General features: G+C 33.1%; 1 protein-coding gene across 1 annotated transcript; it reads left to right on the forward strand.

Annotated features, from left to right (window-relative positions):
• The first annotated feature begins 6,563 nt into the window (after positions 1-6,563).
• LOC115705632 (ethylene-responsive transcription factor 5) lies at positions 6,564-8,179 on the forward strand. The gene has a single exon (XM_030633024.2). The coding sequence runs from the start codon at positions 6,960-6,962 to the stop codon at positions 7,920-7,922; it is 963 nt and encodes a 320-aa protein (XP_030488884.2). The 5' UTR covers positions 6,564-6,959; the 3' UTR covers positions 7,923-8,179.
• The last annotated feature ends 9,117 nt before the right edge of the window (positions 8,180-17,296 follow it).

The raw sequence follows: 17,296 nt of genomic DNA on the forward strand, positions 1-17,296 counted from the left end.
GTACAACAAACAACTATAGAGAGTAGATCGCAAATTCAAAACTTGAGAAAGAGGAGGAATTAGCATTCAAGGGTGACATCCCTTGATTCCAAATACTCACTGATGCAACAACAATGGTGTGGAGTATAGCTCAATGAGAAAATGTTAGGAAAGCCTCACTTAGAGACAGGAGAAAAGTGAGACACAATTAGGACCAAAGTAACATATATTGAAGAATGTCATGGCATGTCAAGGACTATACAAGTTTTTGATAAGTGTTGGGATTAGAAAATACACTCATGCAACATAAAGGAATTCAAGGCACAACGTAAGCAAAGGATACTACAATCCAATTACGACTTATATTATGGGCAATAGTATAAGTATGTTGGAGTGTCATCTAATGAGAAACTAAGAGGAAAACTCACAAAGTCCAGCCTGGCGAAAAGAGATGGTGTTTCTAGGCCCTATAGTGCCCGAGAAGAAAATGACTATGGATTTGTCAAAAGCTAAAATTGTTAAGAGCAAAAAAAAAAAAAAAACAAAAGGGAAAAATATTAGATATTTTTCTCAATCTAAAAAGCCAGTAATAGAGATCTTTGGAAGGACTCTCTCAAGCTGACAATAACTAACTTATTGCACACTACTAAGTCTTGTCCAATTGAAAGTGCAAAGTTAGAAGAAGAAAAAAAACAAGATAGGTATTGATAATTTGGTGGCGTTTGGATGTAAAATGAGACGCTTGAACAAATTATTGACTTGTGCTTAAAGGTAGTATGGGAAGTAAGAATAAAAAATTCCTCACTAAGGAATTATAAATAGTGAGTCTCCAATCAAATACAAGTAGGGGTATAGGAGGTATAATAGTGATGGACAGAGTAAGGTCTGTTCGGCATAGTTTGCAAATTATATATATAGTATCCTTACCCTGATAACTTGGATGATCAATACATTATGAGATTGGTATGGTTGACTTATTGTTAAAAGTCAACAAATAATAAATAGTTGGGCTACGATAAGCTATGGTAGGATTGAACTTATTTTAAAGGGGTTATTAGTGTGCTTTCTATGTTTTAATACATATATGTTATAGTCTTAAGTAAATAATCAGTATTGGAATGTATGTTTAAGAGATTTGGAAGATTTAGAGGTACAATTAAGAAGTTGAGATATTTTTTTTTTTTGGTGAATTAAAGAAGGCTACAATATATATAGGATATGAATATGGCTGGAATAATCAACGCTATGATAAGTATGAAGTTATGTGATACCTCAGATGGCTGGTATATTAGAAGAAGCAATCATTGAACATAACTATCAGAATCTATCGGCATTACAGATTTAAACTTCATCACTATATCGATGTAATACCAAAGTAGATAAAAGTTAGTATAGAAAACTAGCTAATCTCATAATCAAGTCAACTTGATTGAAGGGGGTAATGGAGGACCAAGCACCATAAGAGAGATTAGCAAAGAAAATACAATAGAGTGATACAAAAATCAGACAACAAAAGGATCCAAAGACGATTATCTTGGAAAATGGGAAGTCATGACAAGTGCAACGAATGCATGGATAAAAGAAATTAAGAAGTGAACGTTAGACAAAAAGGTGGTCGGATAGATAGTTAAATATTTATACATAGAAGACCTTTTAAAGAGATTCCATGTTTATTTCCAAGTGCCATGGAAAAAGTATCTATCGATGAGTAACAACTATGAAACTGCAAGAATGACACCGTAGCTTTACAGTGGAAAAAAAAAAAAAGACAGAGAGAGAATAAGATTTTAGTCTGTAATAACATTCAACGAGAGAATGGGAATAATTAAAGAGAAGTTTGCATAAGATCTTTTACCCTACTCTTTGTGTTTGTTATTTTGTATTGTTTAATGTGTTCTCAAGTGACATGTAAGGATGTTCATTTAGAGAATAAATACTGTGACTCTAAATGGCATGTAAGGATGCTCATAGAAGAATAAATAATTTCACTCTTAATGGCATGTAAGGATGCTCATAGAAGAATAAATAATTTCACTCTTAATGGCATGTAAGGATGGTCATAAGAGAAAGAAAAACTTTTCATATATTACGAGCATGTGATTGCAAAACTTATGTATTCAAAGCATGTATATGTAAGTTATTATGATGGAGTATATTTTGGTATTTAAAGTAATGTATAGAGAAATAATAATACTTAATTAAGTTGTGTATATTTTATGTGTTATGGATTGGCCAGATAAGACATAGGTTAAATGCATGTTTATTGGGTCCATATATATATGGTAGATAATGAGGTAATGCAGTAAGTGGTGAAAGACATGACGACTCAACACCCCGAGTGTTGGTAAGTTAAATTTCGAGGACGAAATTTCTTTTAAGGAGGGTAGAATGTAATATCCAGATTAAAATAGTATTTAATTTTTTTTTTTTTTTGGATATTAATTGAGCGAGGATAATTATCTTGTTTCTTTGTGTTGTTAGTGAGTTGATATTATTGCTTAGAGTAGTTGTACCAATTTTCTAGAGAGAGTTAAAGTTGTATTAACTACGAAAGTAAAATATTATGGTATTTTTACAGAGTAAGTAATCGTTTAATTAAAGCCCAATATGAAGGTCCATTAGGGTTTATAATATATTTAGTGAGTTTAATTAATTAATGTTAAAAATTCGTAGGTTTGGATAAATTCATGAGGATTAAAAACTGTTTTACTAAAATGATCATATCTGGAGTTATAGAGCTCGGATTGAGGTGATTTCAGTGGCGTTGGAAAGATAATTTAAAGATCTATAAATTTTGTAGAAATAACTATATCAGAATTCGTAATTTTTCTAGGTCAAAACTAAGCCCTAAAGTTACGAGATTGAGAGCTTACAATTTAAATTTAAAAGTTAGATATTTGTTTATTTAATAATTTATCATATTATTATTGTTATTATGTTAATATTATTATTATTCATAAAACTAAAGCTAATAAGAGTCAGAATAGTATAGGTTTCATTAACCCTAAAATTATATCGTTCTATTCTTCCCACCTATCTGAGCAAGACTAACCCTAAAAATTTTCAAGTCATCTTTCCATTACATCCTTAGCCAAATCTATACCACTCTTCACTCTCATCTTTGATCACCATCATCTTATGTCTATCGATCCAAGTAGCTTGATGTATTTGAGGTAAGAAACTCTACATTTACTTGTTTATTGATCACAATAGGAGAATTTTCGTAGGTCTCCTTTTCTTATTTTTCAGAATGAAATATGTCTCAGTAAAACTGTCATATCTCTTTAAATACTCATCTGATTCTCGCAATCTTGGTGTCTATAGAAAGCTTATTAAATTTCCTATAATTCTTATGAACAAAGGTTTTACTGAATCGAAATTTATCTATGTCAAAAATTAGTATTTTTACGCTGTTTGTTGTAAATCGTTTTTCATATTTTCTATATAAGTTGTTTCAGTAAAATCCGAATATCTCTCTGAATAATGATCCGATTCTAGCGATCTTGGTACTGTTGAAGAGATAATTCAATTTTCCAAATGTTTTATGAAGAAACCATTCACTAATTATTGATTATTCTAAGTCAAAATTATTGTTTTATTGCTGTAGTTCGAAATCCATTTGTTTCAGGATTTCTAGAAAACTGTTTCGGTATAATATCTATATCTCTTACGTTATAACTCCGATTTTAAAGATTTTAGTGTCATTAGAAAGGGAATTTGATTTTCTAAAACTTTTATGAAGAGAGTATTCTCTGATTTGGAATATTTCAGTATCAAAACTTTGTATTTCCGATGTCTCCTGTGATTCGTTACTCCATATTCCTTCTCAGAAATAGTTTCAGTAAAACTATCATAAATCCCTCAATTTTAATCCATTTTTAATGATCTATATATCGTTGGAAAGATAATTGAATTTCCTATAATTTTTATGAAGGAAACTTTTACTGAATTCGTGTAGTTATTGGTCAAAAATAGTATTCTTTCTGCTGTACTGTAAGAGTGTGAATTTTAATGTTAGGGCCTTGACCCATGTGTTATTATAGGTAGTAGTGACGAGATAACAAGTTTAAGCAGCGGGATTTGAGGTAAGGAAGTTAGATAGTTTTGTATGTGTTTATCTACATAAATTTAAATTCTTTATGTATTGAAATATGACTTATGATTTGTTTTTATGAATATGTATATGGTACTGAGAATGTGTGGTATGGACACAATATGAGTTTGTGAATTGATACATAGATTATGGTTGTATGACTTGTATATGTTGTATGTTGTATGTTGTGTATTGTATGTTGTATGGTGTATGGTTTATGTTGTATGTTATATGTTGTATGCTAACGTCTCAGGTAAAGTGAGGGACCATGGTGGGGTATGATACGGGATAAGGCCGTTGAATGTAGAGATACCCTACCCTACATTTTACTGAGTCGTGTATGAGATTGTTATGGTGGGTATGATACAGTGATGTTACTGTTGAATATAGAGATACCCTATCCTATAACAATGGTAGGGCTGCATAGGCCCATGTTATTATATGGGCAGATTAGGCCCAGGATATTGTAGGGTCAGGCTAGGCCCGGGTTATGTAAGTAATGGCTATGATATGCCAATGTTGTGATAATGTTATTATTATCTATAGTATTGATATGATTATGTTATGAGTATGATATTGGAGTTATGATCTCTGTATATGTGTACGGTGTGAACAAATAGTATAGACTTGTATGATAAAGGTTTCTATATGTACAGTTATTTGGTTATAGTTATAAAAGAGCATGTATGATATTGCTAAAACTTAATAAATACATTAATGGTATGTGTGATATTATATGGTATTGTTTGATAAGCATTTCCTTACTGAGCTTTTAGCTCACCCCCCTTACTTTCCCCCTACAGGTATTAGACAGGGAAGTATGTATAGTGAGCAGGGTCGGTTAAGTACGTATACTGTGAGCGGCTACGGGCGGACAAACGATCTAGAACGCCAGTGGTGCCTTAGTTTTATTTTAAGCAGTTGATAAATCTAACACAGTGGAAATGCATTATTTAAAATTATTTACTTACTGTATCTTGTTTTACAAATGAAGGATCCTTCTCTGTTGCATTTTGATTTTTTTTAAAATCCACTGTTGTATTTAAATTATTTTTTTTATCTTTTCAAATTATACATGAAAATAGTATTTTTGTAAAATAAGGCAAAATATCGGGGCGTTACAGTATGAAAAGCTGTCTTGGGAATATCCTCATCCCGAATTCTCAGCTAGTGATAACCCGATCGAAGATCGATCTTGGAAAAGACAATCTTTCCCTGTAGTTGATCAAACAGATCATCTATCCTTGGCAGAGGATACTTGTTCTTTACTATTAATTTATTCAATTCTCGATAATCAATACACATCCGTAAGGTTCCATCCTTATTTTTCACAAAAAAAAAAAAACTAGTGCACTCGAAGGTGAGGTACTCGGTCTAGTGAATTTTAAATCCAACAGTCCTTGTAACTCCTGCTTCGGTAGTAACCCTAGTAACTCCTCTGGAAAGACATACAGAAATTCTCGAACCATTGGAACATGTTTTGGTACCATTGGCATTTTCTTTGCAGTATCCACCACACTGACTAGGAAACAGATACATCCATCTCATAACTAATCTCTTTCCTTAAGCACCAAGATTCATGGAATTCGAGATCCTTAAACCTTGCCCACAAACACGAATGGGTCCTCTCCCTCCGATTCAAAAGTTACCATCTTTCTTTTACAATTAATGGTTGCAGTATACTTTGTAAGCCAATCCATTCCCAGTATAGCATCAAAATCCTCTAAATTCAGTTCAATCAAATCAACTGACAATCCCAGAGAGAGAGAGGCAGGTGTTGACAAATGAGAGGGTTAGTTTTGAGTTTAATGAAAAATTAACCTATTCTACAAACTTTGTTACACTTAAATTTAGGGTTTAAATTTTGGCCCAATATATGCATAATAAATCAAATTTTCTTTATGTTATTGTGGGTTTATTTTGTTCTATGTGTTACATTTTAAAATAATTTATCAAATTTCCCAAATTATATTGTTAAATAATTTTTGAGATGTTTGGTTACTGTATTATTCACTTTGCTTTGCTTAAAAAGAACAAAAAAATAAATAAATAATTGATTAGCTACAAAATATATCAACAACATGAGTAATGCATGCGAATGACAGTGGGATTTGTTAAGTGAGGCTCCTGCTCAACTTTTGCGTACAGCGGCCAAATGAAAAAGTCATTTTGAAATAATAACTAATATATGTTATTAATTTGAAGTTAAGTGTCACTGAATTCTTATTTTAATTAAAATAATTAATTATTGTTTGATGAATTTATTCATATAAAACAGTTTAAGTCTTATCACATTATTTTAATACCGTATAGTGTCCAAATTTTCAACAAGAATATACATATTTGATAAATCAAATAAGCATGTGGGAATTCAGCTACAATTATAATATATTAATATTATATATATTACAAGTGGGTTTACTTTTTACATGACAGATTTAAGATAGCTTAAATAAATAAACCAGAAGGTATAGTCAGGAAACGTGCAATTGGAGGCTTGGAAGTTGGACCCTCCACACTAATAATAATTGAAATTTTAATTGATCATCATATTATATATCATTTATTATAAACAATAAATAAACGTAAATAAAAACAAAAGTGGTTTTCGTTAATGGATATATATGTAGTTATTAATAAAAATTATAGTAGTCCCCCCCAGTTCATCAAGTGGGCACTAAAGTGTTGGTTCCTAACTCTATCGTAACCAAGCTATAGGAAGCTGTGGTGAAACCCATCATCTACTAACTTTGATAAATTTCTAGCCTTTTAAATACCATCTTCACTCACCCTTTCCCTACTCAATTTTCTCTCTTCCACCTCAATTTTCAAAATCAATCTCTCTCTACTCAATTTTCAAAATACTCTTATATATTATTACAACTTAATGGCTTTGGAAGGAGAAATTACCACTTTGGAGCTCATAAGGCAACATCTTCTCAATGATTTTAGTTCAATGGACAGCTTTATCAACAGCCTTAACAACTGTACGGCCAATATTAATACCCAAAACCAAACTCATCATATTGATCATGATTATTCTTTCTCATCGCAAAATAACCAATCATTCAAAGTTCCAAAGAAAGAAACAACTAATAACGATGACTATTGTGAGGAGGCAAATCACAGTTTTGAGTTTCAAACCAAACCAAACACATCAGTTAATACCGGCGGCCACTACTCCAAACCCTCCAGTTTAAGCCAGCGCCGCCCCTCTATTAATGTAGCCATACCACCGGCAACTTCTCCGGTGCCGGCGAAGGTTCCGGCCATGTCATCGTCGGCTTCTGACAACGCTCCTGACAGCAGACACTACCGGGGTGTAAGGAAGAGGCCGTGGGGGAAGTATGCCGCCGAGATTCGTGACCCCAATCGCCGCGGCTCGCGCGTGTGGCTAGGAACCTTTGAAACCGCCATAGAAGCTGCCAGAGCTTACGACCGCGCTGCCTTCAGGATGAGAGGTAGCAAAGCCATACTGAATTTTCCTCTAGAGGCCGGCAGGTCGCCGATGCCGGAGAGCACTGAGGTGCACGCGCCGGCCAATTGTGCTGTTTTGAAAAGGAGGAGAGGAAGTGATGAGGATAAGGAGGTTATTAGAGAAGCGAAGGAGTTGAAGAAGGAAGAAACGACGTCGTCGACATTAACGGAGAGTACTACATCGTCAAATGATCATCAGGAGGTGAACTCATCAGGGAGTAGTAACGGTAACAGTGCAGTTGTACCGTTAACGCCGTCAAATTGGACGTCGGTATGGGACAGTCAAGACGTTAAGGGGATTTTTACTGTGCCTCCGTTATCACCCTTATCTCCTCACTTTTCTATTGGATATTCTCAACTTATGGTTATCTGAATCAAATAATAATAATAATAATAATAATATGTTAATAGCTAGGCTAGCTATTCACAATGGCTAGAAAAAGTCAATGGGTAGTTAGGGTTTTATGTGTAAATATACGTATATGTATGTATGAGTGGTATTAATTATAGGTTCAAATTAAGTAGTATTTTTTTAGACAGCTTGCTTAAGTATGCAAAATGGCTGATGTACTATGATGTAAGCACCACTATTTATATGGTTGAGAATTCAATTTGTTTATTATTCCTTTATTATTGTAATCACACTATAGTATTTCCTAATTCTTTTTCCTTTTTTTTTATTTTTTTTTCGGCAAAGTAGAGTATTTTCCTAATTCTTAAATGAGCATTGCTATTGGGCACTAGTGGTGCCTAGCACCTTCTAAATGTGTCGACTTGCAATTGGCTAGCGATACTCTATAAAAATTATTATATTAAACTATATGGGACCCGATACTTAATTGCACCAATAGCGATATTGACACGTAGGAGGGTGTTAGGCACCAGTGGTATCCTTTTATCATTTCTCTTCTTAAATCTATTACGTACAATTTATGTGTAGTACTCCATTATTATAGTTGCCTTTACTTTAAAGTATGCTTAATTATATGAGCATTTTGATTATGATAGTTTCTATTTGTCAGCTCCTTTATTAATTAACGTAAAGCAACACATATGGTTCCTATTATGATCTCGTATTCCTTCCTTCATATATAAACAATCATTAATAGCTAATTTCCTTTATAATTAATTATACAAGGGATCGAGATTTTGTGGCTTTTAATTTTGGTATTGGAGACGTTTAAAATTATTGGTATTAATGTAAAAGAAGATGTATATAATTTATTTTGTATATGTGCAAAGAAAATCACATAACTAATTATTGGTATTAATGTAAAAGACTAAAAGAAGTATTTAATTTATTTTGTATTTGCAAAGAAAATCAAGATATTAATTGAGTGAGTCCGCGTGCAGGCATCTAATAAATTTTAATTTTTAAATTTTACTATTCCTATATATATATATATGGTAAATTTAACTTTGGAGAATTTTTAATTTTTATTTCAAATTTACAGTTTGGATTTTTAAAGTGGTTGAATTGGTAGTTGCAATAGGAGTTTTTATACGATTTTTTATTGTAATTTAGGTTGCAGCGCTAGTTGCAATAGAGATTTAATATGTAAAATTCTGTAAAAATAAAAAAAAATAAAAAATTATTTTAAAGTGTAAAATTTTTTTTTAAAAAAAAACCCCTTTAATCTTTTATATATATCATAAGTATGACTTTGAGCACCAGCACATTAGAGAAATGCATGAATGATAATATATAACATCTAAGTATAACTTTACTTAGTAATATTAAGAGATTGTCAAATAATATAGACATTTAAGTAAACAATCTAATAAAGTATTGTGCGTCGTCTCTACATCATATGATCGATTCAAAATTATATTACTATCATTATTTTAAAAAAAAAAAAATTATCTCAAAACCGAAGCTTTATTAGTGACATTAAATAATAAGATTAATTAGTTTGACATTTCAACAAAACCGAAGCTTGACATGTAACAACTTTTTTTCTTTTTTGGGTTAATAATTTGGTTTGTTTTCATATGCAGGAAAATAAATATATCCCTATTATATATGCTGATGTTGTGCCGCCCAGAAAAAACTCAACTTTTGCGTCGAATTCCCAAATTGGAGAGCTATATTTTGCTGCTGAATCTATATTCACACTAGATTATTGGTGTCGCAATATGAAATCAATCTGTATAGCTAAATTAAATGTCAAATTTTGTATTGGTATGTAAATTATATATTTTGATTGAATTGATGATGATCGACTTACCAGGATTTTGACTGTATATCTGATACAATTATGAAGGAAGTACTTTTTGTGATTGCTTGCGAAATAACTTACGGTACGTAATTTTGAATATAACCGAACCAAAAATAAACCATTAATGAGAATGAGACTCTTTCTTTTGCTTAACTAAAATAATTAACAATGAGACAAAACTCAAGTTGACTAATTCAATATTTTGATACCTGACCTTTGTAACTTTGTAATAGGGCCGTAAAATTTGAATAACTGGTACGTATAAATTAATTAATTATAAGCAAGTTAAGCAAAAAAAAAAAAAAATTAGCTATTTTGATGTGTTATTTATATATTTATAAATATTTAACATATAGGGTATGATTAGGGGTGTGCATAAATCGATCCAATCCAATGAGAACCGACCGATCCAATTACAACCGACCGCCAAACATTGGATATCCAATTGTGATCGGATCGGATTGGATGTTATTTTTAAATATCCAATTGGATCGGATCGGATGGTGGATGGGGTGTCTAAAAATCCAATACATCCAGCATCCAATCGAACTAATTAGTATTTTCATTTAGTTTGGATGAGTAATTAGATTTTATATTGTTATACGTCAAATTTATATGTATATATGAAAATTAACATTAAAGTTTTACTCTTTTTTTCTTGGATTGGATGGATCCAGTCTGATCCAATACATACTGGATCTAAAATATTGGATGGATCCAATCCGATCCAAAAAATATTAGGTTTAAAATATTGGATAAACCCAAATTAAATAAATAAATATATATGAAATACATCCAATGGATAGAACCGATCCAATCCAACATCCAATGGATGTTGGATCGATTGGATGATGAAATTAATTGGATCGGATCGGATGGTAAAATCTAACATCCAATATATGATTGGATCGGATCTGGATAGGCCTAAAAACATTGGATGTGATCCAATGAACACCCCTAGGTATGATAAAAATAAATTAGCTTAGCGCCATGTGATTTGAACTAGGGGCAGCAGGTGATGAAAGCAGGACACTGTTTACTAAGGGGCCAAAATATATAATTTCCTTTTGATGGGTTAAAAATTCAATTCTTAAAAAAATAACATAAAAAAAAAGCTCAAAATTAGGGCGAGCCAGCAAAGGACCCCTCAATATTAATTAATAATTACTACATTTTTTTTTACTAGATCATTCTAATAAATAAATAAATAAATAAAATAATCCAAACTACCAAATTCCCTCTCACACTACACTTTTTTTTATTTTTAAAATTTGATGAGCACTACTACAATATGGGCTTTTAGCTTCATTTTTTTCAACCCATTTTATAAAAAAAGAAGCTAAAGAATATGAAAATACCTGCATTGACATTTAGAGACAGTTTTTTAGTATATACCGTAGGTATAGAATTTGTATATATTTATGCCGTCGGTTGGGGGTTGGGGGAAAATGAGGGTTTTTGATTAACCCTATAGCGTCGGTTAATTTGGTATTAACCGACGCAATAGGTGCCGCCTTTATTCGACACTTGGCACCTCTGGCGTCAGTTAATACCAAATAACCGACACCATAGGGTTATGTATCAGAACCCTTACTTCGTATTCCTCATTTCACTATCTTCTTCAGCACGAAGAAGAGCCACCATAGCAGCCCCAAACCCATGAAAAAACCATCCCCAACCACCACTAAAATAGTCTCAATCTCTCTCATTTCTTCACTATTTCATCCTATTTTTGTCTTAAAATCTTCTATTTTCAATACCTGAACCTACACGGTAAAAAAGTTTGGTTTTTTTTCTCCTCTATATATCAAACCGAACCTATTATTAAAAAAGGTGGTGGTATAACTATTGCCACCGATTTTGGTAGAGAAAACGTTGAATCTCAACGTCCATTAAGGTATAAATATGATTTCTATTCGTTTTATTAAAGTACATTGGTATTATTTAATTTTTGTAAATTCTTTTGGGGATTTTTTTCATTTTATTAATATTATATTGTGTGTGTGTGCTATAGGTGGCTGGATTTTTATCGCAATTTGTCACCGGATTATGTTTATAAGGTAAACATTTATTAACTTAATATATAATATATATATATATGTAAATATTTTGTGTTTTATTATTGAATATGTGTTTATATGTATTGTGTGTATATATATTATGTTTATACTATTTGTGTATTTTTGTGTAATTGTATTGTATGTATATTTGTTGTGAATGAGAATGAGGTAGTAGGAATTTAATTAGTTCAAGAAATAATGATTTTAAAATTATGTTAGTGTGATATATAATTGATTATATATGTATATGTATATGTTATTTTTTTAAAAAAATAACTATAGAATTTAGTAACTAGTAACTTGTTATATTTTTTAATAACTAGTAAGTAATTAAATAATTAAAATTCTAATTTGGTTGTATATTGTAGGTTGTGAGCTAATTTTTGAGGTTCGACATATTTCGGTATTGATCTGATTTTAACGTGATATAGGTATATATATTCACTAGCTTTTTGTTATTATAATTAATTATCAATGCATGTTTAGTGGAGTTTGAATATCTTATTATTCATCTATAGTGAAATAGGTTCTGCGAATACATGTACTGCGATCGAATGGGTTGATAAATTTTGTATTATTTATGTTTTTTTATTTGTTCTGTATTGTTAAATTTTTTTTTTTTTTTGTTACTTTAGGCACTTATAAAATTTTTGGGAACGTCCAATTACAGCCGTTATGCTGTCGGAATTTTAGTAGAATTAGAATAAATTTTACTAAAAAACATAAATATTAAAGGAAAAGTACATAACATAAATAACTAATTAATTAATCACTAGTTGTAAGAAATTAGCTGACATAACACATTTATATAAACTTTTCAATTATATAAATTACAAACCAAACAAATGAATGGATTCACTTTAAGAAAAGTCATTCCAATTCTACCAACATTCTAATCAACTAAACACTACCCTAATTAGTTAATTACAACTTTTACAACTTAATATTTCTTATAGATTACTTGTTATATAGCTAACTTTAAGTTTTGTTTGTTAATGGTGTCGATATGACCAACTCAGGTTGAGGATCAAGTTCAGACCCAAAAACAGAGTGTCCTAGGCCGATACTGCGAGGAGCTACTCAGATGAATGAAATATTCAAGCTGATGGACCAAGGAAAAAGAGTGGCACTCGAGGTGAATGACAAAGGACAGTACTGAGGCAAAAACTACTCCAAGCTAGTATCGACTTTAGGAGTTAGATGCCATCAGACGATAGGGTTGTCCTATAAAAATTGGAAAGAAGTCAACCCTACACTAAAAAATAAAGTGTGGAAACATATACAGGTAATCGGTTATTTGTGAGAATTTTAATTTATTTTTGATTAATTCAGACGTTAACTCTAATCGTATTTATTTTCCTTCAAACTAGACGGATTTTATAGTGGCGGATGAGTTCAAACATGATTGTCTGATTCTTGCTGGGAAGTTAATGAAAGACTTCAAGAATAGAATGACAAAAGACGTTATAATGCTCGCATTAGAAGAGAAGGATGTGCAACGACAGGCACAAGTCCCTAAAGAAGCATCCGGAGATTGACCTTACTGATTGGTTGAATTTTATTGAAAGTCGACTAAGTCCTGAATTTCAAGTACGCTAATTATATTTGTACTAAGATAAACTCTTAAATACAAGTACACGTATCTAATTATATTTTTTTTGGCATTGTAGGAATTGAGTAAGGTGCAAGGGGAACGTTCTACAAAAATCTAATACAGACATCGAAGTGGTCGGAGTGGAATGGTAAATGTAAGGGAAGATGTGGTAAGTAATCAATGAATTCTAATAATGTGCTTTAAAATATAATTGTACTCATTTAATTGTTATAAAATAATGTAGAAAAAAGACCTCGACATTCAAGATCACCCATGCCACCGTGTTTGGATCAAATCTCAAGCCAAGAGAACAAAACATATTACTGATTACGATAAAGAAATTACCGAAAAGATAGTAAGTATCTATCAATCCTTAATTTTTTTTTTTTTTTTGATGAATCAGAAGATTTCATTGCACAAAACTTTTATTTACATCCTAAAAGCACCAACATTGGCCTCAATAAATCTATACAATTATTTACAACTTATCAAACCACTCTCTATCTTTGATTTTCACTTTTTGAGGCAACACAAGCATTGTTCTAGTTTTAACCACCTGCTGTAGCCGCTGAATTAATTCCTCAACTTTGGGAACTTTCTTTTGCCAAATGAGCTCATTCCTTGCCTTCCAAATCAAGTATACAAGTGCTGCAATACTTGAAGCCTTGACATTTCTCCTGAATTTAGTTTGCTTAGCTTTTCTAACTGTTTTGAGAACTGCCTGCAATGTATCGGCCTGAGTTCTCCACTGCAGCCATTTCTTCACCTGCACCAGACAAAGCTGAGAGAAAACACACCTGAAGAACAGGTGTTCAGTTGTTTCATCATCACTGTTGCAGAAGCTGCAGATTGGAGAATCTACTACATGAAACCTGCATAAACGTTCTCTGGTTTTCAGCCTCTGCTGGATGGCTAACCAGGTGAGAAAACTGTGTTTCGGGGTGTTGATTCTAGCCCAAACCTCATTACACCAGTCCACCTTTTCATGCTCTTGAACCAGTACCCTATAACCTGTTGCAATCTTATACTCTTCTTTGGAGAATTCCTCATGGTTCAAAGATTGTTTCACTAAATCTTTGATAGACACCAATTTCTTCCAATACCAACTACTACCTTGGGGAGCCTTGTACTCCCACCAATTATGATTTTTTATATATACACAATGCACCCATTTCACCCAAAGATTATCCTTTTTATTAGCTACAGCCCATATGTGTTTAAACATGGCAGCTATATTCCAATGAGCAATGTTCAAAAGACCAAGCCCACCTTCTTTTTTCGGGTAGCACAACTTTTCCCAACCAACAGCTCCAGCTCCTTCCATTAAGCTCTTCCCTGTCCACAAGAAGGACCTACAAATTCCTTCTATTTCTTTAATGACTTTTTTAGGGAGAACCATGATTTGACTCCAATACATATGAATTGTACTAAGCACAGAGTTAACCAACACCAATCTCCCAGCATATGACAGATTTCGGGCTGCCCATACCTGTATCCTTTTAGTTATTTTTTGAGCAAGTGTGACACAATCCGAGGCTGCAATTCTCCTTGCACAAATGGGAACTCCCAAATACTTGAAAGGAGCATCCTGTCTCGAGAATCCTGTCATGTCCAGCACCCTTTTAATCTCGCTTTCCTCCATTCCACTGAAAAAAACAGCAGACTTACCCTTGTTTGGCGTTAAACCAGAAGTGTTTGTGAATAATTTGAGCCCTTGCATCAACAAATAGACACTTTTAAAGTCTCCCCTACAAAACAACAGCACATCATCCGCAAAACTAAGATGATTTAGCTTCATTTCTACACTTCTCTCATGATACCCGAAATTTGTTTTCCTTCCAATCTTGCTCATAATTCGGCTTAGATATTCCATGCCCAAGACAAAAAGCAAAGGGGACATTGGATCTCCTTGCCTCAAACCCCTGTTTGCTTCAAAGAATCCATGCATGGATCCATTGAACATTAAGGAGTATCTAGGCGTTCGGATACAAGTCATGATCAAACTAATGAACTTCTCCGGGAATTCGAAAGCATGTAACATTTCTTCCAAAAACTCCCAATCCATTGTGTCATACGCCTTCTGAAGATCAAGCTTGATCATACAATTAGGCTTAGAATCCTTCCTACCATAATTCCTAATTAGATCTTGGCAAATCATGATGTTATGAGCTATATACCTGCCTTTAATAAATCCTCCCTGGTTTAGAGAGACTAATTCAGGCAAGATGTGTTTAAGTCTAGAACAAATCAACTTGGTAGCCACCTTATATAGCACATTACAACAAGATATAGGCCGAAAATCACTCACCATATTCGGGCATTTAATTTTAGGAATCAAGGTAATGACAGTTGAGTTAATTTCTTTTAGCAGATTACCTGACTTCAAGAAGGAGGCTATTGCTTCACAAGTTTCACCCCCAACCAGATCCCAGTTATCTTGAAAAAAGTAACTCCCAGAACCATCTGGCCCCGGACTCTTCACCCCTGGAATACTAAACATAGCTTCTTTTATTTCCTCATTGGAAAAATCTGCCATCAAGTTTGCAACATGTGTAGGTGTTATCAATGGACCCTCCTTCATGACTGAATTTTTAACCTTCGTCCTGCCTACCATGCTTGTCCCCAATAGATCTTTGTAGTAATCTAGGAAAGCCTGAGTGATCTTCTCTTGTTCATCTACTCTTTCACCTTGAGCATTGACAATGGATAGAATTCTATTTTGCCTTGTTCGGTCCTTGATACTCGAATGGAAAACTGATGTGTTGGAATCCCCATTTTTCATCCAAATGGCCTTGGATTTTTGTTGCAGAAAAGAGATTAGTGCTTTATGTTTCCCAGCGTACTGCTCACGAACTGCTTTCTCTTGCTGCATTAATGTTTCATTCAACGGGTCCAGGTTCAGTCTTTGTTGACACTCAATCAATAGCTCCTTCACCCTCATTTCTTCTCCCTGTATATCAGCAAAACCAGACTTGTTAATTGCTGCCAAAACTGGTTTGAGACGCTTCAGTTTAGTGACTAGTTGATACATTTTAGTTCCCACAACCGATCCCTTCCAACTATCCCCAACTTGCCTTTGGTAATTAGGAGAACTCGACCACATTCGAAAATATTTAAACGGTTTCCTACCACTTGGAAGTGATGGGTAAACCGTCAATATTACAGGGGTGTGATCGAAGAGTCCCTCCTGCAAAAATAGTGCCTCAGCAATCGGGTATAGATTCAGCCAACTAGGATTTGCCATAACTCTATCAATCTTAGAGTATATTCTATCATCTCCTTGTTGTCTATTATTCCAAGTAAAAAAATTCCCACCATATTTCACATCTTCTAATTGGCACCTGATTGTACACTCCCGAAAAGTTGTTGGTGTAAAATGTGCTCTCTTCCCAATTCTTTCTCCCTTCTCAAGAATATCATTGAAATCCCCAAGCACTACCCATGGTTCATTTGATCTCAAACCCTCTAATTCTTTCCAAAGAAGCCTCCTATCCTCTTCCTTGTTAAAACCATAAATAAAAGAAACAAGAAACTTGTTCCTATTATCCATGGTTGTAACCGAAAGATGAATTATTTGGCTTGAGCAAAAAAGTATGTCAACTATGTAACTCAAAGGATTCCATGCTACTATAATTCGCCCCCCTTTATGCCAAGCATTATTTGCCGTAAAACACCAATTGGAAAACATTCTAACATATAAGGCTCCAAGACTCGAAGCCTTAACTCTCGTCTCAAGGAGACCAACCAAACCAACATTATTTTTAGCAATAAATTGCTTAACATCCATTTGCTTTTGTTGATTGTTGATTCCCCGGACGTTCCAACTCAGAATCCTATCCATTGTTTAAAGGAGGTTCTCCCCCTCCTCTAGTTA

This window comes from Cannabis sativa, chromosome 1 (assembly GCF_029168945.1).
Source record: "Cannabis sativa cultivar Pink pepper isolate KNU-18-1 chromosome 1, ASM2916894v1, whole genome shotgun sequence".
In the NCBI taxonomy this organism is placed as follows: Eukaryota; Viridiplantae; Streptophyta; class Magnoliopsida; order Rosales; family Cannabaceae; genus Cannabis; species Cannabis sativa.

What these genes read in the sequence shown, in the direction of transcription:
- LOC115705632 (XM_030633024.2), top strand. Translation starts at nt 6,960, where the DNA reads ATGGCTTTGGAAGGAGAAATTACCACTTTGGAGCTCATAAGGCAACAT.